This window comes from Mangifera indica, chromosome 16 (genome assembly GCF_011075055.1).
Source record: "Mangifera indica cultivar Alphonso chromosome 16, CATAS_Mindica_2.1, whole genome shotgun sequence".
In the NCBI taxonomy this organism is placed as follows: domain Eukaryota; kingdom Viridiplantae; phylum Streptophyta; class Magnoliopsida; order Sapindales; family Anacardiaceae; genus Mangifera; species Mangifera indica.
Window position 1 is genome coordinate 11,752,587 of NC_058152.1, and position 25,715 is coordinate 11,778,301.

General features: G+C 31.5%; 1 protein-coding gene and 2 long non-coding RNA genes across 3 annotated transcripts; 1 reads left to right on the top strand and 2 right to left on the bottom strand.

The window, feature by feature from the left end:
* Window positions 1–1,685: 1,685 nt before the first annotated feature.
* LOC123199221 (disease resistance protein RPV1-like) lies at window positions 1,686–23,804 on the bottom strand. Its single transcript, XM_044614150.1, has 4 exons — window positions 23,184–23,804; window positions 21,367–22,447; window positions 2,300–2,671; window positions 1,686–1,718 (listed from the first exon to the last, which is right to left on the bottom strand). Exons 1-4 carry the CDS (start codon window positions 23,714–23,716, stop codon window positions 1,710–1,712), a joined length of 1,995 nt encoding a protein of 664 aa, XP_044470085.1. The 5' UTR covers window positions 23,717–23,804; the 3' UTR covers window positions 1,686–1,709.
* LOC123199272 lies at window positions 11,147–11,910 on the top strand. The gene is made up of 2 exons (XR_006498312.1): window positions 11,147–11,512; window positions 11,597–11,910. It is a non-coding gene; the product is annotated as an uncharacterized LOC123199272 (long non-coding RNA).
* On the bottom strand, window positions 16,035–17,035 carry LOC123199270. Its single transcript, XR_006498310.1, has 2 exons — window positions 16,576–17,035; window positions 16,035–16,503 (listed from the first exon to the last, which is right to left on the bottom strand). It is a non-coding gene; the product is annotated as an uncharacterized LOC123199270 (long non-coding RNA).
* Window positions 23,805–25,715: the final 1,911 nt, after the last annotated feature.

Consider the following 25,715-nt stretch of genomic DNA (forward strand, 5'->3'; position numbering starts at 1 on the left):
TTTTTAAATCAAACCACTTTGGAATTTCACATCCAGGGTAACAAATGCGCACATCTAGCCGACGATATATAGAATCCTGCATGTACATCACTTCTTTAAGTTATTCTATTGCTTTGAGATGTACAGACACATATATAACCCAATTTAATAGTATATATTTTAATATTTTGTCATATGAAACTCTATATTCATAAATCAGTAGTTCAAGTAAGATTTTAAAATAGAAAATATTTTGATTAAAGAATTATCAACTTTGTCTTAGATTAAGATTACATAGTATTTCATTATATCAAATAAAAATAATTAAATATATTAATTATTTAGTTAACAATAGCAAATTTATATGTATAAGAGTATTATACAATAAAAAACTTTATTTTAAATGTAATTGTATGATAAGATTTAAATTTAAGATATGATGAGAATGAAAAGTGAGTCAGCTAAGTAAGTCATGTTTAAAGGGACATGTTAAGGATAAAAGAAGTTATATTTAAGAGTATATTGAGAACAAAAGTGTGAAAACTATAAATTGGTGGATCTGTATATAATTGTGAAGACTATTGTGGTGTTAGAATAGTTTTCATAAAATGATGGACTTAAAACAAATAGCGGTTTTTGGCTAATAACATAAAACGATGAGTTTCAACCAAAACAAATCATTCCATAATAAAGGATAGAGAGTTATGAAAAAAGTAGAAGTTCCACATAAGCTTTCAATTTTCCTTTCCTATTCTTGATTTTTTGTTTTTTATTTCATCAAAACTTACATTCTTGTTTCATCAAATTTGTTCAATGCTTGTTTGGATAGTTTAATTCAATATAATATTTATATATAATAGCCCTACCTTGTCGTATTCAGTCTAATATAATTTTAAAGACTTAGAGCAATCCAATACAGTGCACCAAAAAATGCACCCAAAAAATCTCAAATGGGCAAGACACTATAAGGGTGGGGCTATTTGTTAAGTTTATATAAATTAAAATTTTAATCCACACGTCTTTTACTTTTAAAATGAAATATGTATACTCATATTTAATTTTTAAGCCTTTTGAATGGGATATTAAAAGTTATAAAGTTTGAAGATTCAAAATTTATAGAAAATGAATTGACATCATAAGAAAACAGAAAAAGAGAGCAAGATAGACTTACATGACGGCCATACCACACATCTGCGTTTTTCTCAATATTCAGGAGAGCATCTGTCATATCTAATTTCAGTTTGAAACAATTGAGGAACCAGGCTACCACATTAGAAGTTTGAATACCTAGGAATGAAGCTGGAAAACTTGATATTAATTCAAGAGATATGCAATTATTTGCTTCTATATGTCTTAACCTGCTTGGAAGCTCTGGTAAGTATTTAAGCTTCTGGCAATTGCGTAAATAAAGAATGTGCAGGTTAGAGAGGTCTTTGATGCTCTCTAGTAGTGTCTCCAAATTGTTTTGGTCAAGACATAAATAATTCAGTGAGAGTAATTCGCCAATATTGTTGGGTAACACTTCGATGCAACAATCAACCAAGCTCAACATTGCCAGTTTTTGGAAGACAGAAAAATTGATGAGTGGGATTCTTGATCACTTTGGCATCTTACATCTTGTCAAAGATAATGTCTTCAAGTTGATCAAACTTGTTATAAATGTTGGTATTTCTGCAAACGAAATTTCCTCCAGTTCTAGTACCTCTAGAGTTTGTAAATTTCCCATGTCATTAGGCAATCTATCAAGTTTGGAACAACCCGTGAGATAAAAAAATTGAAGAGATTTTAACTCACAAATACTCTCTGGTAACCTTTCAAGCCTTAAACATTTTCTAAGACTCAATATCTTTAGTCTAAATAGATGCTCTATTGATAGCAATTCTTTTATTGCAGTTCCATCTAGATACAACTCTTCAACTGTACAAGGGAGATATGAAACTGTTTTGAGATTTGAGCAATAGCAGAGATTAACTTTTCTAACAGACTGCCAATCAAAACTAATTGAAAGATTATCAAAGCTTTTGCATCCTTGTAGATTCAAGATAACAAGTTTATGAAGATTAAGGATGGATGAGAGACTCTCAAGCAAATTTGTACAATCTTTCAGAATCAAACTCTCAAGATTTGGGATAAGTGAAAAATCTGGCATTCTGTATAGATGTTTAGAGTGTCTAAGGTTAATATGTTTCAAATTAATAAGAACCTATCCAAAAAAGAAAAAAACTAAAATCAAATGACATAAAGCTAGAAACATAACTAACTTTAAAAAAATTACAATTTAAAGCATACAAAAAAAAGCAATATAAAAGTTAACAAATACCTGGTTACCAGTCCAGAGTTTTTTAACTTTGCTATTAGGCATGTAAAGTGCAACAAGGTTCTTTGGATTAAAATGTGACGGCAATGATTTGGCAGGATATCCATGAAAGCAAAAGTGCCTTATCTCATAGAAATCAAACTTAAGTTTCTTAAAACCATGCAACTTCTTTCCATCATTGGAGTTTTTTCTTTTCAGGCATCTTAAGTTGTGGCACAATGTAGAGGAATCAGAGTCAGATACCTTCATTCCATGTTCAGACCCATAAAATTTCAGGAATCTTAGGTTTTGCATGTTGTTGAAAGCTTTAGGATTTAAATGCAACTCTTCTACTTTAGACATATCCAAGCATATGCTTCGAATTGCTCTAGTTCCCTGGTAATCACAAGCATATTGGTAAAAAGTCAATTTGAAATTGCTTAATTACATAAATTCTTAAGTGATTTACTTTCAAATATATTTCTTTTCAGAATGTGTAAAAATATAACAATAATAGATGTGTCATTACTACCCTATACCAAATAATTTAATAATATTCTGCTACATAATATTTTATTATATTTTAAGTGTAAAATAGAAATAAAAAACAAGTGTTTTGGCTCTTACCATATTATACTTCAATACTGAAACGATTTCATTGTGATTCCACAACCGACTACGTTTACCAGGATCATCAATTGATTCTTGCCGAACAATTTCTTTACCTATTTCTTCGAGTAAATCATGCATTGTTATAGTGTCAGATGATATAGTTATGAGACACCTTTCGATGAGAAGATGTATAGAAATATGAGAGTCAAAGTCACGAGTATTCAAAATTGCTTCTATGAGATCTTTTTTATATCCTTTAAAGAAACATGCAATATCTAAAAATACAACCTTCTCTTTATCATTTAATTCATCATAACTAATTTTTAACACCTTGTGGACATCCACATGAATACTTGTTCTTAAGTTTTTTAGTGCACTTTCCCATTCTCTCTTCTTTCTCTTGAATAAAAAGGAACCTAGAACTTTAAGAGCTAGTGGAATACCTTTAGCATAAGCTAGTACTATAGATAATAGCTCGTTATAATCTTCTGTTGGAGGGTTTCCTTTAAAGGCATGTAGGGCAAAAAGTTGAAGAGCATTATGAGAAGATAATCCCTTCATCTCATGAATGTAATCCACTTTACAATTTGTTAGCACATGTTTATCCCTTGTCGTTATGATGATTCGACTTTCTGAATCCAAGTTGTCAAAAACTCCCATTAAACATTCTATTTGTTCTAACTTTGTTATGCCATCAAACACAATGAGAACTTTTTTTCTGCTAATGAGACTTTTTCTTGTAAACATGAATCTATGATTGGGATGTTCATCCCCTAGAACTGCAGAACTCAGTTTTTGGTATAAGTCATTTAATCCCCCACTTTTCTCTGATTCTTCTCTAATATTCAGAATGAAGTAAGAAGCTTCAAATTGGTTGGAGATTTTTTCAAATATAGCACCAGCAAGAGTAGTTTTTCCTATGCCCCCGATGCCCCAAATTCCTAGCTTACAAACACCCTTTGAACATAATAAATTTTCAATATCTTCAATTGATGACTCTAGTCCAAGTAGGTTCTTGGTAAGAATAACTGAGGAGTTGTAATCCAGTTTCCTCCATATATCATTGACAATATCCTTTAACAATGCTGCCTCATTCCTAAAAATAAAAAATTAAATAATTAAATAATATGATACAAAAATTAAATGACTGAAAACCAATTAAAGAAATATAATGTAATTTTAATTCTTTTCGGTTTATTTTGACTGTTCATTGAATAAAAATTTTTAAAATATAAGATTGGCATAATGAAGAACTGCGTCATGACATGAACTCAAGTTCATTTCTTAGTAGCACAAAATTTTAGATTCAAATATAATTTGATCATCACTTTCCATATCCTAAAAACTTGTAAAACTTATCAAAGCTAAAATTCAATTCAATTCAATTCAATTCTCGGAAAAAATGAAGTAATCAGTAAGTACGTATTTGTAAAGCTGTGACTTAAAAAAACCAAAGTGGAAGTCTTGTAATTAGGAGAATAAGTTGGGGCAGAGTTTGGTCGTTAGATAATAATCAGGGGTAGTTTAGTCATTCCTAGGCTAAGTTGTTATCTAATGGGTATAAACCATTAATTGGTGTATTAAAATAAAAAAGACAGAAGAAAGGCATGCGTTGATTTCAAAAAAAGAAAAGAAAATCGCAAGAAGCTTTAGGCTTGAATTTCTCTCTGGCTTTTTATATTCTCTGTGTTAGGGTTTTCAATCCTAAGAGAAATTTGCTTGTTTCTCTACAGATTTGGCCTTCTCATCGTCGAGTCAGCATCGTGCTTGCTGTGATTCTCTGTTTCGAGTGCAGTTGAGGTCTGTTTGGTTGAGTTGAAGTAAGTCAAGTTTTGTAAGTGTACTCTTTCGATTCATAATGAATTTTGTTAAAGAATTCCTCTGTCTTGGATGTAGGGTTCTAACATTTGAACCCGAACCAAGTATATTATTGTTTTGATTCATTGTGCATTGTTTTTATTATACTATTCTTGTGTGATTCTTAGGTGATAAATAATCTGGATCTTGCATTATATTCAAACTCGGTAACTATAAAACATCAATAATATTCAATGATATATCATATTTAGATAGTAAAACTGACACTTCGTATTAATGGATAGTGTTTGTGTTAAGTCTTGTTGTGTTTTTGGGCCAGAAGACACACAAGAAGAACCCAACCCAAATTAGCATAGTATAAAATATATTGTCAAACTTCCGACTGATTATTATTTTGACCATCTGAATCGGTCTCCTGTAAATCTGGAAAAGATAATAAAAATAGAAAATATAAGGAACTGCTGTATGTAAGATTATTACATAAAAATTGGTAATTTGTAGCTTCAAAGTACTTACCAAAAAAAAGATTGTTACATAAAAACATTGATAAAAAAAATTGCAGTTACCTAGAGTTCTTTGAATCATAACCAGCAATGTTGGCTGCATCCCTCAAAGCCGTCCTCCATCTCTGCAACATCTCTGAATCATCCATAAAACGCTTTTCAAGATCAGCAAATGCTTTCCCAAAATCCCCAGTTTGATTCCTGACATCAGATGGATCTACTTGATAGAAGACTGGTATTACGATCTGATTATACGTGTTCTTACATTTAACAATCTCTTCAAGTTCTTTGAGACACCATCTGGAGGAAGCGTAGCCTTTAGAGAAAATGATAACCGAGATCTTTGAATGTTCAATTGCCTTCAAAAGAGATGGAGAAATTTCTTCTCCCCTGACAAGGCTATCATCAATGAAAGTTTTAATCTTTTTCTGACAAAAGGCTTCATATAGATGGCTGGTAATGTTTACTCGGGTGTCCACACCATGGAAACTAAGGAAAACCTCATATTCCAGTTTAGGAGAAACGGAAGAAGAAGAAGAGGAAGCCATTAACATCAAGTGATAAGAGGCACTTTGCATTAACAGAGAGGGTTAAACTAAATCATCAAATAATTTAGTAATTGACTTTATATTCCACCATCACTAAGTCTTTTAGCATTAAAAAAAATTGGCCGGCCGAAAATTTATAAACTATCAGTGACATAAGCGTTAGGTGAGGGTCCTTAAAAATTCAATTTGTCAGTCCCTTCTCCACCCTCCGCGTAACCATCCTCCGCCACTGCCGGCCTGTAAATATTCGTACTTAAAAATTAAGTCATATATGGGTTTGTGCATATTTGGTATTAAATTTTCAAACATTTTAACTTAAAACTATTGATCCCTATAATTGTTCCTTGCCAGGCATGGATTTTACTATGCCTATTCATATAGCTACCAAATTCATTCATCGGCTTATCCTCAAGGCCAAGGCTTCAAAAAATGGGTTAATTAGGTCTGTTTATCTGTTAAGGATTTGTTTTGTTTTGTTGTTCTGTTAATTAAATTGGCATCACTTATCGGGAAGATGCCATACCATTTCATTTTCTTCCTTTCATCTCTTTTTCCCAGAAAGTGACCTGCCTTTTCCCTATCTGACGTTCCTTACTTGGCCATACACGTTAGGTTTGATTGTCAACACTAATTACAATATTCTGATCATCAACACTAATATTAGAAGAATCTATCTGTAGACGTGTTGAATACAATTTCTCAGCAACATCATATTGATCCATGGCCAAAAACATATCACTTTGTAAAACCTATGTTTGTACAGAACATAACTATTGCACAATAAAACAAGATGCAGAAATAAAGACCTCAATATATCTAAGCTACCAACAGTAACCAAACCAATAGAAAATTAAACTACTGATATTGCAAACACATGTAAACATGAAACTTTAAAAATTTTATCTCCACCCCCAGTAAAAACTGTACCTGACGAGCAATCCCTCGAAATCACCCTTCTCAAACTCACTCTCTGCTTCCTTCCTCAACGCAAGTGCCTCCAAGCTCTTATCCCCAAACCCACTAATTCCATTCAGCTCCATCATCACCTGAGTAGCTTTTGTTGTCGTTCACAGTGTCCGACCATAACTCCACTGGGCAAAGCCATGAGGTTGGGCCTGGACCCAAACCCTGAGAGTCTCGAAGTTGGTGCAAACTCTGACTCTTTTCACTTCACTTGGACTTTGATTACATAACTAAATGGTCTTTCATACAACCCGTGTAAAAACATGTTAAAGAAAGAAGGCGAAGAAGAAGACAATAAAATTACATTAACAACAAAAACCAGAGGAAGACCGAAGAATCGCGAAAGTGATCGAGAAATGAGACTTGAAGGTGACCGGAAAATGAAATTTGGGGGTGCTAATTCCTGGAAATTATGTCGTATTGTCTCTTATTATGTTGCCTTCCTAACTACTCGGCTAACTTTCTGAAATTTACATTCATGCTCTATGCTCTGTAGTTTTCTCGAAAAAAGATTGGTACTTTCATTGGTGATGAACATCAGACGAGATCAAATTTTTCTTCTCTTTAGAGCGCAAATGAGGAGTCAAAGATCTAGGTTTTTGTTTTCTTAAAAGGGGTCTGCTTCTTCAAGATGGTTTCTCGAATAACTTGTAAAGATTCTGGAATGCAGGAAGAATCCATCGGATGTAATTGGCGACATTGGTAGTGACTGCGTAGGATCAACAGATAGCATGTAGAGAACTTTTAACTATACATTCACATTGGGTTCATAAACATTCTCATGAGCATCTAACAAAGAAAAAAGTGTAGCACAATCATCCGCGGAAGCAGCAGCTTCAAACAGCATCTAACAAAGAAAATTGTATAAATACATAAAAAGGAGAAGCAGAACAGATTGCGGAAAGCTAAACAGCTTCAAACGAAAAGATTGCAAAAATATCAGAGGGTGTAAGATTAGGGCTTGAAGTTCTTTAACATCTTCACTTGTTTTTATCTATTACAGTACAACTGGAACATATTAATAAACAGTACAATGGTTTACGATCTGTTTTGGTTTGAAGCAACATTAATCATAAATCAAATTGTAAACCATTATTTCAATTTTTCTCAGTTCAAACTAAATTAAATTAAACCATATTTTTTATAGAGTTTGATTCGATTATATTCTGCCATCCTAAGAGAAGTGATGATGACTTAATTATGACTTCAACACAAAAAAGTCTTCAATTTTGTGTAACTAAATGTGCAAGAATCAATACATTAAGTAGTTGCTCTTATATTAAATTCTTATCCAATAATTAGTTTTTCATATCATTAACTAAAAGCAATATTAATGTCTAATCTTTCTGTGCGTATAAACAAAGATAAACATCTCAAGAAATGCCGAAATTTGAATTTTTAGGAAGACAACTGTATTGAAAAATCATCTGTTTTCTTTTTTAACAATTTTATACGTACATATTTTTTATATATAATTTAGATAGATAAATAATATACCATCATGTGATTTAGTTTCAATTTATTTTTAATTCAAAATTTATATATATTTCAGATTTTTTTCTTTTTTTTCCAAAATTTTACTACAAATCAAATAATATTACACCAAATAAATAAATGAAAATACTTTAGGTGTTGGAGGGATGATGAGGCAAAGGCCTATCGGTATGGTAATTTGGATGCAAAATTAAGTCCATTAGGGCCCCACAGGAAAGTTAACAATTGCAACCCTTTTTGTTTCTTTCAGTGTTATTAAATTGACAGTTGAATCCCTCAAAGTCAAGTTTGCTGATGACATGGAGTGAAGTATCTAGACACTAATATAGGGACCAAAATGTCATTAAAAATTTTCATGACTGAAATACAAAATCCAAACCTAACCTTGGGGATGAAATTGTCATTTTCACTGCAAAGTGCTGCGTTAGGAACTGTGGCCTTAGCCTCTTCCTCTTCGACAACTTGTAATTTTTTTTTCGTGTTAAAATCCAAAAACACAGATGCATTTTTGAAATATGTCAAATATCAAAACTGCCCAAAACCAGATATTTTGAGACGGTATTGATAATTTAAAAGAAATATGAAACGTATTTATGAAAGAAAAAACACATTTTCATATGTTAAAGAAAGAGAACATAAATCGTTCCCAATTTACATACATACATACATACATATATATATATATATATATATATATATATATATATATATATATATATATATATATTTTAAAGAGTAAAGCTTAAAATATTTTATTATGATAAATTGGTATTTATACGAAAAAAACTTTATATTTTTAATATATAGAAATTTTTCACATTTCTGTTCCTATATTTTTTAGAAAACGCGCTTCTGCATTTGCACTTTCGTTTGCACTGCATGGGCTAAAATTGAAACTCCACCTTTCCACTTTTTTCTTTTTTTTTTCTGTCGAGTAAAACTCCACCTTTCTTCTTTCAAGCGCATCCACCTTATTTTAACAGTGCAACCTCCATTGATCCTTCAAAACACAAAAAATATTTTTACGTGATTAACTAATAAGTTAAATATGCTTCATTTATATTTAGTGCACATTTGACACAGCAGAAGAAGGAGCAACAACCTATAATAAGGGTTAAACACATTTTCGCATGTCTTTCTTGCTTTCCACAACCCATTCACTATATGCACATAACCCCAGTTTTGTACTCTCATCCGTTTCATTTCTTTTAAGCTTTAAACCAACCTTTGTTATGGAGATTTCAGGTACATACTTTACTGCTCAACAAAGTAAGCACTTAACCAATGAGTTACATTATTGAGAAGAAGATCATCACCAAATCAACATCTAGATATAGATGTTGAAGAAACACGGAAACAAGCACAATTCCAATGAATATAAGTATAGAGATCGAAACTCATATTACACAAAATAACAAAACCCATATTACACATTAAGGACCAATCTCCCAAACACCATAGATGGTTTTGATACCATATCGTAATATATATTATTGGCCTATAAACATAAAGATCGAAACTCATATTACATCAAATTAATTGGCTTGTGTTAAAGTCCAATCTCCCCCACTTACATACCACTCACTTATATTGTATTTGTTAGATGTAAAACTTTAGTCTCCAACAATTCAGGTGGTTTTTATCAGCTATTTTTGTTGATTTGTAAGTACATTTTGAAGGAAACTACTTTTTTCGTTTCTGTTTTGACTACTGCCAAATTGAACACTTGCTCCAGAGGCCCTTAAGACATAGCTCTTTTTCACTACCGAGAAGAAAAGGTTAGCTCATATCTTTCTACTTCTGTGCTTCGTCAGTTCGTCTGTTGTCATCTAAATCTGCTTCTTTATTCCATGCCCTTCTTCAATTCTCATTGTCACATTATTTCTGAAAATATCAGAAATATTGCAAAGGCAGCAAGAAGACTAACAGCTCAATCTTCCCAAGAAACTGGAAAAACTATACCATTTTGGTTATCAGGTACGGTTTCTTATAACTCTATTTTATTCACAAGTAATCGGTTGATTAGTTTGCTTTTATCTGTTAAAATCTGTGCTTTCTGGAGATGGAATGCCAGGTTACAAATCTGAGTTAAAAATCAGCCTTTCTCCCAAGAGACTAAGAATGATTTCCTTCCTAATCCTCGCACACCTAGTTGCTATTATGAATTGCAGGATTTGAAGAAGTCTATGGAACAGTTTTTAGAGGTGAAGCATGATGATTTTTAGCTAATAAATGTTTCCTATCATCAGAAACTGTACTTGTTGACCTAAAACTTTTCTTTGTATTTCTGTAGGAAACTGCCCTTTAAATCAATCTCATTCTTTGTATACTTATTATCTTCAATCATCTTCTTCCTACTTTTGCATTTCACACCATATACTAATACAATGTCAATCTTAAATTTTTTTTTTTTTTTTGAAATTATTAGAGATAATAAAAATCTTAAATGAGGGATTGAAAATTCGAGGGAGCTTCTTGCCAATTGCTTTGATAAATATCAAGATCGCATGATTTCTCAAAAAATCCAGATTGGCAGATAAAGAATTATTAATGAAGCTTGTTCCTACTTTTCATTTATGACACTTTTCGCCTCTCTTCTTTCCTTTTTTCTGTTGAGAATGTAGTAAAACAAGTAAGAAGGTTGGTGCTTTGGCTTAACGGTGTTAGAGGAGGCACAAGCCTTTCAGCGGCAAACTAACGATTAGTTAACGACTCATTTAGTAAAATCCAAAGGCTTAGAATCAATTGTAGTGGGTGTTCTCTTTTAAAGATCAACGGTGGTCATTGCATTTCACCAGGATTGCCACATCAGACACAAAGGAGTATAAATTCAAATGTAATTCTAGCAATGTAACTATTTGTCATTCTTTTAATAATATAAGGGTTATACAGTATTTCGGTTCATGTCTTTTCTCCCTGTAAACTTAGGTTCCTTTTTTGCTCTTCAATTTTCTTCAATTGACCTACACTGTTTTCATTTTTTCACCAAATTTTACTGTCATTACACTTTCTAATAAACAGAGTACTCTGTTTCTGCAACCATTTGTTTCATCTTTAACACCTTTCTTATGGCACTTTCAGCTAGACGCTTTCTGGTCGAAAAGAGCAAGTACTTATGAATAAGTTCACAATTTGAATTGTCTTACCGATATGAATGACGTTGCAGATTGTTTGAATGACGCGGATGTTGAAGAAATCGTGAAAGAAGGGCAAAACAAGTGGTTGAATGCAGTTGAAATATGCAAAATATTTGAAAACCATGAAAAGCTTCAAATACTTGCTTCTCAACCACAACCAAGGTCTCCAAAAGTATTGTTTCATCTGGGATTTTATTTTTCTAACCTTTTTATGGATGGAATTTGGCTAAGTTACATTAATTACAGGTGGCTCCTTTTCCGTCATTAAGCTGCAGAGGCTTTGAGAGTTTAGGAAGGATGACCACGCGTGGAGTAAAAAGGAAAAAAAAAATGCTAAGTTGGTCTGGGAATTTATTAAAATTTCAAGGTTCGTGCAATAATTTGAATTAACAACGAGTGAAATTTTACAGGTTAACATAGATGAGATGTTGAATTGTTTGTATGTTTATTTAGAAGATAAAACATGTGGATATAAGAAGTTACTGGAATCATAGTGGCATTTCTGGTATAGTATGTCAATGACACATTACTTATCGAAAATGATATACTGAATTTGCAAATGATAAAGACTTAATCATCCAAGCATATTTCTATGAATTAACGAGTGAAATTTTACAGGTTGATATGTGCTTGATAAGTCAGGTTCGAATTTAGGATCCTTGTGAAAATAAACATCAACCCCCAGTTCCAGTCAAGCTCTGGCTTTTGGACAATTGAATTTTATACATCACTAGCTGTCTAATTCGTATGAAAGCAATGCGAGAATGAAAGAAGATGGTACTGAAAAAGAATTTGAGAAATTGAGTGATGAAAAACTGAGAATTTTAATTTCTGCATTATTTAAAAAGCATGATCTACTAAAGACATGAAACACAGAAAACTATTGACAGTAACAACATGCAAAGCTACTAAAGCCATCTCCACAACTAACAACTTAAGGAAAATCTATTCTTCTGTAATTGATGATATTTGTACCAGAAAACATTTGCAGGACCTTGAACAAGAGCAGATGAGTATCGCAGGGCTAATTCATTGTTAATTTTGAACTTCAAATAGTGCAGCAAAGATACAACAATACAGCTCAACAAATAGGAGCATCAAGGCAAGGGAACAAGATGCAATCATCCGTGAAAATCTTAATTGATCAAATAGGTAATTATTATTTTTAACAGGACAGTATACCACCCACTCTTTTGTTTATGCAAAGAATCCATAGAACTAATAACAATAACAAAACCTCGTATGAACATTTATCTAAACCACTAGGCAAACAAAACTCGTGATACAATAAACTTTAACACTATAACAACCATATAATGTATTGTTAAATATACAAATAAACAAGACAGAACCCAACAGGGTCATAATCATAAGTATATGAAATTAATGTAGAATAAGTCTAGACATTACAATGAATGACTGCACACTAGAAGCGCAGATCCAAAAAAGTAAAGGAAAGAAAAGGAAGAGAACAGAAAAAATGATCTTTCAACCAATTTCTCTGTCAATTGAAAAGCTGCTAATTCATATATCAATAAAAAGAATATTCATTACAGCCATTCACTAAGGAGCAATGGAGATCGCACCAAAACAAAAGCATTGAAAAGGTTATAACTTAGCACATCAACGGGAGAGTTTGTCTCAGTCAGGGAAGAAAAAATTATACCAAAGTCTGATGAAAACAAATAGTTGGATGCACTAAAGATTTGAAGACAAGTTATGGAGAGTTTGTCGAGATTTTGAGTGTCAGAGAAAAGATGAGTTTAGAAGTTGGAGAGGAGACGAGTTTGAATGTCGGAGAGTCAACGACTTTCTGATGCTGGACTGCAGAGGAGATGATATATATATATATATAGATATAGATATAGATATTAGGGTTTTTGACTTGGGAATGTATTTGGATTTTTTTAAATTAATGGGTGCGAATTTAATAATTGACTAAACCTTGGGTAATATTAAGTCTTTTGGCAAAAAATTTATTAAGGACATAAAAATTTAGCCCAAAGAACTATTTCCCACTCAAGTTTAAATGCAAGGAAAATATACATTTGCAAGATTTGAAAAACTTAAATACTTATTCATTGGTTAACTTTTGTCAAAATTTTTTGTTGCAAGTAAAGGAAAAATCATCATTTTATTAATAATATTAAAAAATATAAAATTCATTATATTTTTCCCATTCAGGTTTTAAAAATTAACAACTTCACTCTTGTTTAAAGTTTTTTAAATTTTCAAAAGTAACATCCCCTCCCCCCCCAAGCCTAGGGTTTATTTTCTTCCTCTCTCTGGCTACCATCTTTAGCCACTGGCGATAATGATTTCAACCCACGAAACACCAGCCACCAAATCTTCATCTTTTCGGCAAGAAGAAGACTCAATGAATCATCGATTCATTTGGAATCAACGAACATACATCTTCATTGACTCTTCATCACACCAAAGAGACGAAGATCTAGTGGTCGACATTTCATGGGTTGAAAGCATTGTCGCCAATGGTTGGAGATGCTGGTCAGCGAGGGAAAGAAAATAAACCCTAGGTTTGGGAGGAAAATGTTACTTTTAAAAGTTAGAAAACTTTAGACAAGGGTGAAGTTTTTAGTTTTCAAAACTTAGGGAGAAATATAATGAATTTTATATTTTTTTAATATTATTGATAAAATTATGATTTTACCCTTATCTCTAACAGAAAATTTTAACAGAAGTTAGTATATAGATGGGTATTTAAGTTTTTTAAACCTTACAAGTAGGGCTGGATTCGAGGCGAGCTTTTTCGGGCTCGAAACGAGCTTGGCTCGAACGAGTCCGAAACGAGCCTATTATAAACGAACACGAACACCAACACGAGCTTAAGCAAAAATCAGAAAACGAACACGAGCCCGAACCCAAACAAGGCAGTACTCGACTCGGTCGACTCGGCGAGCTGAGTTGGGCTCGCTAGTTAAGCTGGCCTTTATTATGTTGAGTTGGGCCTTACATTATCCACAGTGATTGTTGTAGAAAAGTTTGTTTTTGATGGCCTTATGTTGCATTGAAAAACACCACCGTTTGGGGCCAATTAAACTACACTAAACCCAAAAAAAACCTAACATTTTCTTCTCTTCTTCTTCCCATTTCTCCAAAACTGTTGCTGCCATTCGGACTCCTACATTCGCTGACAGTTTAAACCGTTCAGCCACCATGATTGCAACACCGTTCAGCCGCCGACAGCTACGAAAACTTCTTGATAGTTTTTGTTTTTGGTTAATTTCTCAGCTGAATATTCTTTCATCTTTCTATTATTGAGCTGGTTTATGCTTTGTTTCATTTTTGAACTTTTTTTTTAATATTGAGCTGGTTTCTATTATTGAGCTGCTTTGATTTGCTGGTAGTAGAGAAGAGAAATAAAAGTTGCTGCTGACTCGTTTGGCTTTCGTTGTGGTGTTTTGGTCCTTTTGTTTCCATGAGATTTACGTTAAAGATGGAGTGTTGAAAAGTTCAAATCTTGACTCTAGAAACCTTTTGCAAATCTCTTCTCTCATCTGTTTTTCAAAGGTACCAAAATTTCTCATTTTATTTTGTATATTAACTGTTGACGAGCCTAGAACCCGAGCCTAAAGCTGAGCCGAGCGAACCCGAGCTAGTAGATACGAATCCGAGTTAGGTGCGAGCCGAGCACGAACACTTAAATTATAAAGCGAGCCGAACGCGAACACATGTTTTGACAAGCTCGGCAAGCCCGAAGCGAGCCCGAGCCGAGCTGAACTGAAAACGAGCCGAAAATGAGTTGAACCATGTTCGGGCTCGGCTCGGCTCATATCCACCCCTACCTACAAGTATGTATTTGTCTTTGTATTAAAACTTTGGTAAGAAACAGTCATTTGGCCAAAAAATTATTAACTTCACCATTTTCACGTTGATAAAATTATTTGTACTTATTTTGACTACATAAATAAATACATTTATATATGTCATCATGTGATTAATTGATTTTGAATTAAAGATAAAATAATATCTAATTATGTTATTACATACATAAATGTATACCCATTTGAGTATTTAAAATGAGTACTCATAATATTGTATAAGTAACATTTTATCACCCAAAAATTGTTGTACAGACACTTTTTTACTCTTATTTAGTATAAAAAACACTTGTCCCAAAACAACAGTATTCTATCATACTCAAACATTTTAAACATGACAATTTAAATTTTAAAAAAGTTTAAAAACTCACAAATTAATCTATGAATTGTATTATGTTTAATTCTTTAAGATTGTAACGTTATTTTTTAAACTATTGGGACATACTGTATTTATAGGTTTCCAAAAGACTCAAAACTTTTTATGAATTTCTAATAACCCTCAAAAAATTAAAGAACCTTATATATTTTCATAAATTACAATTTATCTTATAATATACAATTATACGATAAAGACACTTTTATTATAAAAAGAAAGAAATAAAGAATGAGAGTAAAAATAAAGAGAAATAATATGTTTCTTAAATAATTTAAATATTTAGAGTGTTATTTTTAATTTTTTGTTAATATAGTATTGTATGATATTTTTAAAAATAAAATAGTATTGTATGATAAAATGACTATTTCAAATTTTAATTATGTTGTTTCAATAAAAAAATTTAATTTTGAGTAAGAAAATATTATTTATGTCAGATTTTGGATGAAGAAATGTTGGATGCCAAACATGGGTGGGAAAATGTCATTCACTCACAAATAAATTCTCTGCACATTCACTAAGGTTGCACACAAATCTTGCATTTGATAACTACATCTTGGGGATAAAGGCATATTCTTTGATCATTTGGTTGCTGAGCAAAACCAGGCTGGCTAGGAACTTGATAATCGTAAGAGATTTGACCAGCCACAGGATATCTCTCAGGCATTCCTCCATATGCTGCCCTGTCAAAGAAAATGTTGCGTTTTGCTTGCTCGCAAGTGCACGACACATCAGAAAACAGGCAGAACAAGCCTACGAGGAGCTGCCTTGCCACTGTGAGAAAGAAATCCACGGTATCCTCAGTTTGCTCTTTGTTTCTTGGGGTGTTCAATCCTTTTCTGAAGTGGATCAAGAGGATAGTCAGGTTCAAGCCTGTACTCTTGGACACAACTAACTACAGCTTTCAAAGCAGCAAGTTCATGTGCATTTTCATCAATCTGTATTGAAAAGAAAATTCTATTTAGCATTTAGTTACACCTCACTCATTATGCTTTAGTATGAAAATTAACCTGTGCACTAGTATCTCCGCCCGAACTCACACCCTTTCCCTGTGAGTTTCTTCTTCAATTCTTTAAGTACGTCTTCAAGAGGGTAACAGGGGGAAAGCTTTCAGTAAGTTGGAAGGCATGGATGAAATGTACGGCATCAATTTGTTTCCCGCTGTTAACCAAGGACTCAACAGCCCCTGTACAGAGAGTGAGGCTAGATGATTAGCAAATTTCACATCAAATTATTTCTCCAAAAGTTATGCCAAGCAGCAATGGATATAACACCTAATTAATTACTAGTTAATAGCAAGCTTTCAATTGCCATCCCTTTACCATTTCATAGCCTAGAGAACCAAATAGCAGCAAAACATATCTGTAACCATACAACACCTAATTAAGTAGTAGTTAGTAACATAATCCAATTCCAGGCAAGAAAATCCAGAGAATATTAAAATGACAGTCAAGGGAATTTGTGTCCACACGCTTGGTTGTCAGCCTGAGATAAAGCCAACCTGACAACACACTGAATAACATTTTAAAAAAGAGGCACTTCAGCATTCTGTAATAGAGAACTACAGAGCATAGACCACGAATGTAAATTGCAGAGAGTTAGCCAAATAGTTCAGAAGGCAACATGAAGTAAGCTTTACCTTGAAACTATTAAACTACTATGCAGTAAGCCACATCATCTATAAAGAATACCATAGGAAAAAGTTCCAAGATTAGGCATATCGTGAAGATTAGGCAAACAAGAAGCCCTAGAAATGGAGTAATTTCCTCTGGAAGCAGCACCTGCTTTAGTAAATTTGCACAACCATCAGCCATCCCTTTACCACATGAGAAAGGGACATGGGGACATAAAGGGAATCTTATCAACATGTTCTGACCAAATATTACAAGCTCAGGGATTTTGTACTTACATTACCTTTTCTATAACAACATTTCAACCTTCAAGTTTCAATCGCTTATGAGGTCTTTCATCATTTTTGTCCACTCTTGGATCTTTTCTCCAATCATCATTTTTGTGATACAATAAAGTCACTCCACATTTTTTCGCTGGGCTTCGAACCATACCATTCTCAGTTGCTTGTTCAATGAAGAACTCAACACCACCCTGGCTGTTCAAACTGAGTGGAGGAAATTTCTTGTACATCTCAAACTTTTTAGAACTTATGAATACATGATTTGATTCAATAACATTCACACCTTCAAGCAACTTAGGCTGAAAGATTACTGAGCCAGTTAAAGAATAAGAGGAAATTATCTTTCCATCAATAATCATTTCAAATCCAACATGGAAATTTCCAAGTGGTTGATAGTCTTGTAATGATACAACAGCACAGAAAACCAAACCAGTTAAGTTTTCATTGGCCCAACCTTTTGAAAACTTTATAAAAGATCCGTTACATTTTAAGTCAAAACAATTTGGAACTTCGCATCCAGGGTAAAAAGTGTACCACAAACGACGGATATCCTGCATGTACGTCAGTAGTCCATTTAATACTATATATTTTAATATTATGTCATAAAAAACTCTATATTCATAAATCAATAGTTTGAGTAAGATTTTCAAATAGAAAATATTTTTATTAAAGAATTATCAACTTGGCCTTAGATTAAGACTACATAGTATTTCATTATATCAAATAAAAATAATTAAATATATTAATTATTTAGTTAACAATAGTAAATTTATATGCATAAGAATATCATATAATAAGAAAGCTATATTTTAAATGTAATTTTGTATAATATAATTTAAAGTTAAGATATGATGAGAATAATAACTTTAATAGTATGTTGAGAATAAAAATGTGAAAACCACAAATTGGTAGATCTGTTTATAATTGTGAAGAATATTATGGTGTTAGAATAGTTTTCATAAATTGATGGACATGTCTTATGTTTCTCAAAACACATGGTGGTTTTTGGCTAATAATGTAAAATAGTGAGTTTCAACCAAAATAGACCGTTCCATAATAAAGGATAAAGAGTTATGAAAAAAGTAAAAGTTTCACTTAGGCTTTCAATTCCCTTGCCTATTCTTGATTTTTTGTTTTCTCTTTCATCAAAACCTACATTCTTCTTTCATCAAATTTGTTCAATGTTTGTTCTAGATAGTTTAATTCAATATAATCTTTAATTCAAAATCATTTTATCATAATATGACAGATTATCTATGTGTCTAATAGTATACTCAATATTGAGAAAATATAGTTTTATTGTTTTGTAATTACCCTCACAAATACTTCTCCCTTAAAATTTCTATATACAAAAGAAGCCAATTAATCTCTTCTTAAGATTATATTGAATTAAATTGTCCACTAGTTTCATAACTTAGTATCATTAGGTGTGTGTTGTCTGAAAAATTCCATCAAGATGATGAAAATAAAGGGAGTTATGTTCAAAGGGAGATGTTGAGAATCAAAGTGTGAGCAGTGCAAAGTGATGGATTAGTTTGTAATGTACTTAAGTGTTAGAATTGCAAAGTGGTGTATCTAATTGTAATTAAATCAAAACTGTGAGTTTTATTCAAAACTCATTATTTCATTTTAGCAATCAAATCTTGTATATAAATCCTAGTTGTTGTATACTTAGATGTTGATGATAAAATTAAAAAAAAAAAAATCTCTCTTTTTATCTTTACTCACTTAGCCTACTTGATTTTACATAGTAAATATTATAGATTCCCTTTAATTTATTAATTATTATTATTATGAAATTTGAATTTAATATATATAAAATAGTCCTACCTTATCGTTTTCAATTTAATACAACTTTAAAAACTTAATGCAATCCAATACAACATACCAAATGCACCCAAAAAATCTCAAATAGGCAAGACACTACAAGGGTAGGGCAATTTGTTAAGTTCATATTTAATTTTTAAGTCTTTCCAATGGGATATTAGAAGTTATAAAGTTTGAAGATTCAGAATTTATAGAAAATGAATTGATATCATAAGAAAACAGAAAAAGTGAGAGAGATAGACTTACCATACAGCGGTGATACAATAGATAAGAGAAAAAGTCTGTCATCTCTAATTTTAAGTTGAAACAATTGAAGAAGTTGAAATGATTGAAGAAGTTATTGAAGAAGTTGAAATGATTGAAGAAGTTGAAACAATTGAAGAAGTTGATTGGCTCAATAGAAGAATCCATACATAGGAAATTTGATATTGATTCAAGAGATACGCAATTCACTGCACTTATTGAGCGTAAACTTCTTGGAAGCTCCGGTAAGTATTTAAGCCTCTGGCAATTTTTTAAAGAAAGCATTCGCAGGTTAGACAGGTCTTTGATGCTCTCTGGTAGCGTCTCCAAATTGTTTTGGTCAAGATATAAATAATTCAGTAAGAGTAATTTGCCAATACTGTTGGGTAACACCTCGATGCAACAATCAATCAGGTATAGCTTTGTCATTCTTTGGAAGACAGAAAAATCGACGAGTTGGATACCCAATTGCTTCTGCATCTTACATCTTGTCAAAGATAATATCTCCAAGTTGATCAAACTTGTCATAAATGTTAGTATTTCTGCAAAAGAAATTTCCTCCAGTACCAGTTCCTCTAGAGTTTGTAAGTTTCCCATGTCATTAGGCAATCTATCAAGTTTGGAACAACCTGAGAGATATAGATATTTAAGAGATTTCAACTCACGAATACTATCTGGTAATCTCTCAAGCCTTGAACATTTTCTAAGACTCAATTTTACTAGTCTAAATAAATGCTCTATTGATAGCAATTCTTTAATGACAGTTTCATCTAGATATAACTCTTCAACTGTATCAGGGAGATTTTGAATTGTTTCAAGACTTGAGCAATTAGAGAGATTAACTTCTCGAAGAGATTGGCAATTATCACTAATTGCAAGATTTTTCAAACTTTTGCATCCTTGCAGATACAAGATAACAAGTTTATGAAGATTTTGGATAGATAAAAAACTTTCAAGCAAATTTGTACAATCTTCAAGTTTTAAGCTCTCAAGATTTGGCATAAATGACAAATCTGGTATTCTGCGTAGATGCTTAGAGTGACTGAGGTCAATATATTTCAAATTAACAAGAACCTGTCAAAAAAAGAAAAAAAATAAAATTAAATGAAGTAAAGCTAGAAACATAACTAATTTACAAAAAATTACAATTTAAAGCATACAAAAAAAAAAAAAAAAGCAATATAATAGTTAACAAATACCTGGTTATCAGTCCAAAGTTTTTCAACTTTGCTATTAGGCATGTAAAGTGCAACAAGGTTCTTTGGATTAAAATTTGGCGGCAATGATTTGTTAGGATACCCATGAAAGCAAAAGTGTCTTATCTCATAGAAATCATACTTAAGTTTCTCAAAACCATGCACCTTTCCATCATTGGAGTTTTCTTTTTTCAACCGTCTCAAGATACGGCGCAATACAGAGGAATCAGATTCAGGCACCTCCTTTCCATGTTCAGACCCATAAAATTCCAAGAATCGTAGGTTTTGCATGTTGTTAAAAGCTTCAGGATTTAAATGTAGCTCTTCTACTTTAGACATATCCAAACGTATGCTTCGAATTGCTCTAGTTCCCTGGTAATCACAAGCATATTGGTGAAAAGTCAATTTGAAATTGCTTAATTACATCAATTCTTAAGTAATTTACTCTCATATATATTTCTTTTCAGGATATGTAAATAAAAATAATAATAGATGTGTCATTACCACCCTATACCAAATAATTTAACTCCCAATGATAACTGAAAATAAATATTCTGCTAGCAAATATTTTATTATAATTTATTTATAAAATAGAAATAAAAAATTAGTATTTTGACTCTTACCGTATTATTCTTCAATACTGAAAGTATATCATCATGATCGCACAACCGACTACGTTCGTCAGGATTATCAATTGATTCTTGCCGAACAATTTCTTTACCCATTTCTTCCAGTAAATCATGCATTGTTATGGTGTCAAATGATATAGTTAAGAGACACCTTTCAATGAGAACATTTATACAAATATGAGCATCTATGTTATGATCATTCAAGTTTGCTTCTATGAAAACTCTTTTATATCCTTTAAAGAAACATGCAATATCCAAAAACACAATCTTCTCTTCATTACTTAATCCATCATAACTTATTTTCAACACCTCGTGGACATCCACAGGAAGATGTGTTCCAAAGTTTTTTAGTACACTTTCCCATTCTCTCTTCGTCCTCTTGAATAGAAAGGAACCTAGAACTTTAAGAGCCAATGGAAGACATTTAACACATGCTACTGCTCTTGATGATAACCCAAAATAATCTTCTGTTGGGCTGTTTTCTCTAAAGGCATATAGGGTAAAAAGTTGAAAGGCTTTATCAAAAGATAATTCTTTCATCTCATGTATGTGATGCACTCCACAATATGTTAGCACTCGTTTATCCCTTGTTGTTATGATTATTCGACTTTCTGAATCCAAGTAGTCAGAAACTTCCATTAAAAAATCCATTTGTTTTAAATCTGCAGTCACGTCATCAAACACAATAAGAACTTTCTTGGGGCTAAGTCTTTTTCTTGAGAAGATGAATTCAACATTGGGATTTACATCCCCTAAGAGTGCACGAAGGAGTTTTTGGCGCATGTCATTTAGTCCTCCGCTTTTTTGTGATTCTTCTGTAATATTTTGAGCGAAGTAAGAAACTTCAAACTGTCTAAAAATTTTGTTGAATACAGCAGTAGCAAGAGCAGTTTTACCTATACCTCCAATGCCCCAAATTCCTATGTTGCGAACACCCTTTGTACATAACAAATTTTCAATCTCCTCGATTGATGAATCTAGTCCAACTAGATTCTTGGTGTGAATTGTTGAAAAGTCATTAGTCAATCTTTTCAGGATTTCATCGACAATATTATTTACAAGAGATGCCTCATCCCTATAGAGTAAAATAAATAAAATGATACTAAATTAGATAACCAAGAACAATTCAAAGGACTATAACATAATTGCAATTATTTTCTTTTTCTTTTGACTGTTCATTGAATAAAAATTTTTACAATGTAAGATTAGCATAATACAGAACTATGTCATGACATGAACCAAAATTCTGATTAAAAAAATGTTTATTTCTCAGTGGCACAAATTTTGGATTCAAATATAATATAAATGATTGTTTATTCAATTTCAAGTTAGTTGAAGAAATTTTCAGAATCAATTCTGTTCTCCTTCGGTTTTCTTTGCAGTTCTAATTTCCTTTTTGTTTAATCTGTGTTTTGTTTTGTTTTTTTTTTTTTTCATGACATGAACTTAAATTATTAAAAGAAGTTCAATACTTGGCAAAAAATTTTGGATTCATATATAATTGATCATCACTTTCCATATCCTAAACACTTACAAAACTTATCAATTCTCAAATTCAGTTCATGGAAAAATGAATTAATCAGTAATTATCTATTCAAAATCTTATTTAGATATTGATTATCTATTATCCAATTAAAAAATATATATCAATGTAAAAGTTGCAGTGAGATAAAAAATATTATCTAATGATTATTCTTTGAAATATCTACCCCTAGTAAATTTGAAAAAATAAAATAAAATAAAAAAGAAAAGAAAGCTGCTGAAAGCAAAATTACTAACTAAAACACACTGATAAATAAATTTATAGTTACCTATAGTTTTTTGAATGAAAACCAGAAAGGTTAGCTGCATCCCTCAAAGCATTCCTCCATCCCAGCAACATCTCCGAATCACCCATAAAACGATTTTCAAGCTTAGCAAGCGAATTCCCAAAATCCCGAGTTTGATTCCTGACATCAGATGGATCTACGTCATAGAAGACCGGCATTACTATCTGACCATACTTGTTCTTACATTTGACTATCTCTTCAAGTTCTTTGAGACACCATCTGGAGGAAGCGTAGCCTTTAGAGAAAATGATAACCGAGATCTTCGACTGTTCAATTGCCTTCAAAAGAGATGGAGAAATTTCTTCTCCTCTGATAAGGTTATCATCAATGAAAGTTTTAATATTTTTCTGACGAAAGGCTTCATAAAGATGGCTGGTGATGTTTTTTCGAGTGTCCACACCACGGAAACTAAGGAAAACCTCATACTCTAGTTTAGGAGTAATGGAAGAAGAAGAAGAAGAAGAAGAAGAAGAGGAAGCCATTAACTGCTGCAAGTGACAAGAGGCGCTTCGCATAAACAAAGAGGGCTAAATTAAAACATCACCCATTGAGTAATTGAGCTATATTCCACAATGTCAAGGTCTTTTTCATCTCTTTTCCGGGAAGATGGCCTGCCTTTTCTTCTTTGCTTTATCTGGTTTCCCGGAAGATGCCCCGTCTTTCGCCTTTTTGACTTGGACTTTTTGACCCCGTGAACATTACGCTACCTTTTGATTTGAAGCAAGTCACGTTGCCTTTTTCCTTTTACTGTTTTTCCTATCCCACCCAAGTTTTAAAAAAAAAGACAAATTTTCATCGTCTAAATTAAAAAATACATAAATTCTCTCCCATCATCTACTTCGGTTGATAAAGTATCAAATTTTCTTTGAGGTGACTGTTTTACCTTATTATTAAAATTATAAAATTATTATTAACATTTAAGAAAAATATAAAATTGTTGATATATTGTTAACAATTTAAAAATTATCATTTATACTCTTAAAAAATATTAAAATTTTAATTAATTTTAAAATATTGTTTTCTTCTTTTTAAACTATTTAGGATTATATTAAAATTTTAAAATTTCAAAAACACTTTTAAACTTTTGATCAAATTTAAAAAAAAAAAAATCTCAAAATTTTTATTAACATCTATAATATTTTTAAAAATTATATTGTTTGTAAACTTATGAAAAGGGAAAATAAAAAAATATAAAATAATAAGAAGGGAAGTTGAAAATAGAGAAAACAAACCTCAGTGGAAATATATTGTTTGTATTCATATACACGTGGCTCATCATGTTCTTAGATTTTTTTGCATATTCACACTACAAGAATTCAACAATTTTTTGTTTGATCCAATAATATGTTTATTAGATTAAAAAATTAATAAGGATAATAAAACCTAGATAGATCTCACTATCACTTTTTTTAATAAAAGATGAAGTTATTAAAATAATTAAACTTGTTATCCCAAAAATAATATTATAAAAGTTATATTTAAGTTAATAATTAAAAATTTCGGATAATCAAAATTTCCTATTCAAGAACTCCTTAAAAAAGTATAATTCATGTTAATTGGGGTATGATCAAGTTTATAAAATTAGTAAATTTTTTTCTCATATTCTTCTTTTATCCTTTTGTTTTCATGGAAATACTACTCTTTCATATATCAAATAGAATATCTTTATCAATACGAGTAATTATGTTTCCCCATTTCGAAAGATACTTATTTAAAAAATTTATGAATTTATGGATGTCGAAATGAATTTACATACAATATGTAGTCATTCTCCAGTCAATCACAATAACTAAATCTCTATTAACATATATCAATATTTCATAATCAAATATCTTTTTATACTCCAAAAACACAAGATCTTTGCATACTATAAAAACACAAAATTTTGTAAAACACACAATTTTATGTGACAACATATAGAGTACGAAGACAATTGTCTTATAAAATTTTCGTGATAACATTATATCAGTACCTTGAAAACAAAAACCCTAAATATATTCTTTAAAAGACTAAATCTTTATTAATCAGTGCAAAGACTAAAACATTACCTAATTAAGTAATTGAATTACATTCCACAATATCTAAGTCTTTTTCATTTCTTTTCCAAGAAGATGGCCTGCCTTTCTCTTTTTTGCTTTATCTGCTTTCCCAGAAGATGCTCTGTGTTTCGTCTTTTTCACGTGGACTTTTTGACCCGTGAACATTACGCTGCTTTTTGATTTCCACATGCATTATATTTGCAAGCAAGTCACCTTGCCTTTTTATGTTTTTTATTCTTTTTTGGCCAAATTACCATGAACCACCCAAGTTTTAAAGAAACAATTTTAGTCCTTTAAGTTTTAAAAAACTAAAGTTTCATCTGTCATTTCATTTCTTTTAGTAATCTGCTAAGTTTTCTTTGAAAGGATTGTTTTACATTTTCATTAAAATTACATAATTGTTATCAACATTTAATATAAAAGTCAAACTACTAATATATTATTAATAATTTAAAATTTTGTCACTTAGACTCTT

Bases quoted from the DNA above. Each gene is read 5' to 3' on its own strand.
- LOC123199221 (XM_044614150.1), bottom strand. From the start codon at position 23,716: ATGCGAAGCGCCTCTTGTCACTTGCAGCAGTTAATGGCTTCCTCTTCT. The intron at 22,448-23,183 runs GTAACTATAAAT...TTTACTCTATAG, and splicing joins TTTCATTCAAAAAACTATAG to GGATGAGGCATCTCTTGTAA. The intron at 2,672-21,366 runs GTAAGAGTCAAA...TGTGATTACCAG, and splicing joins CAGTATTGAAGAATAATACG to GGAACTAGAGCAATTCGAAG.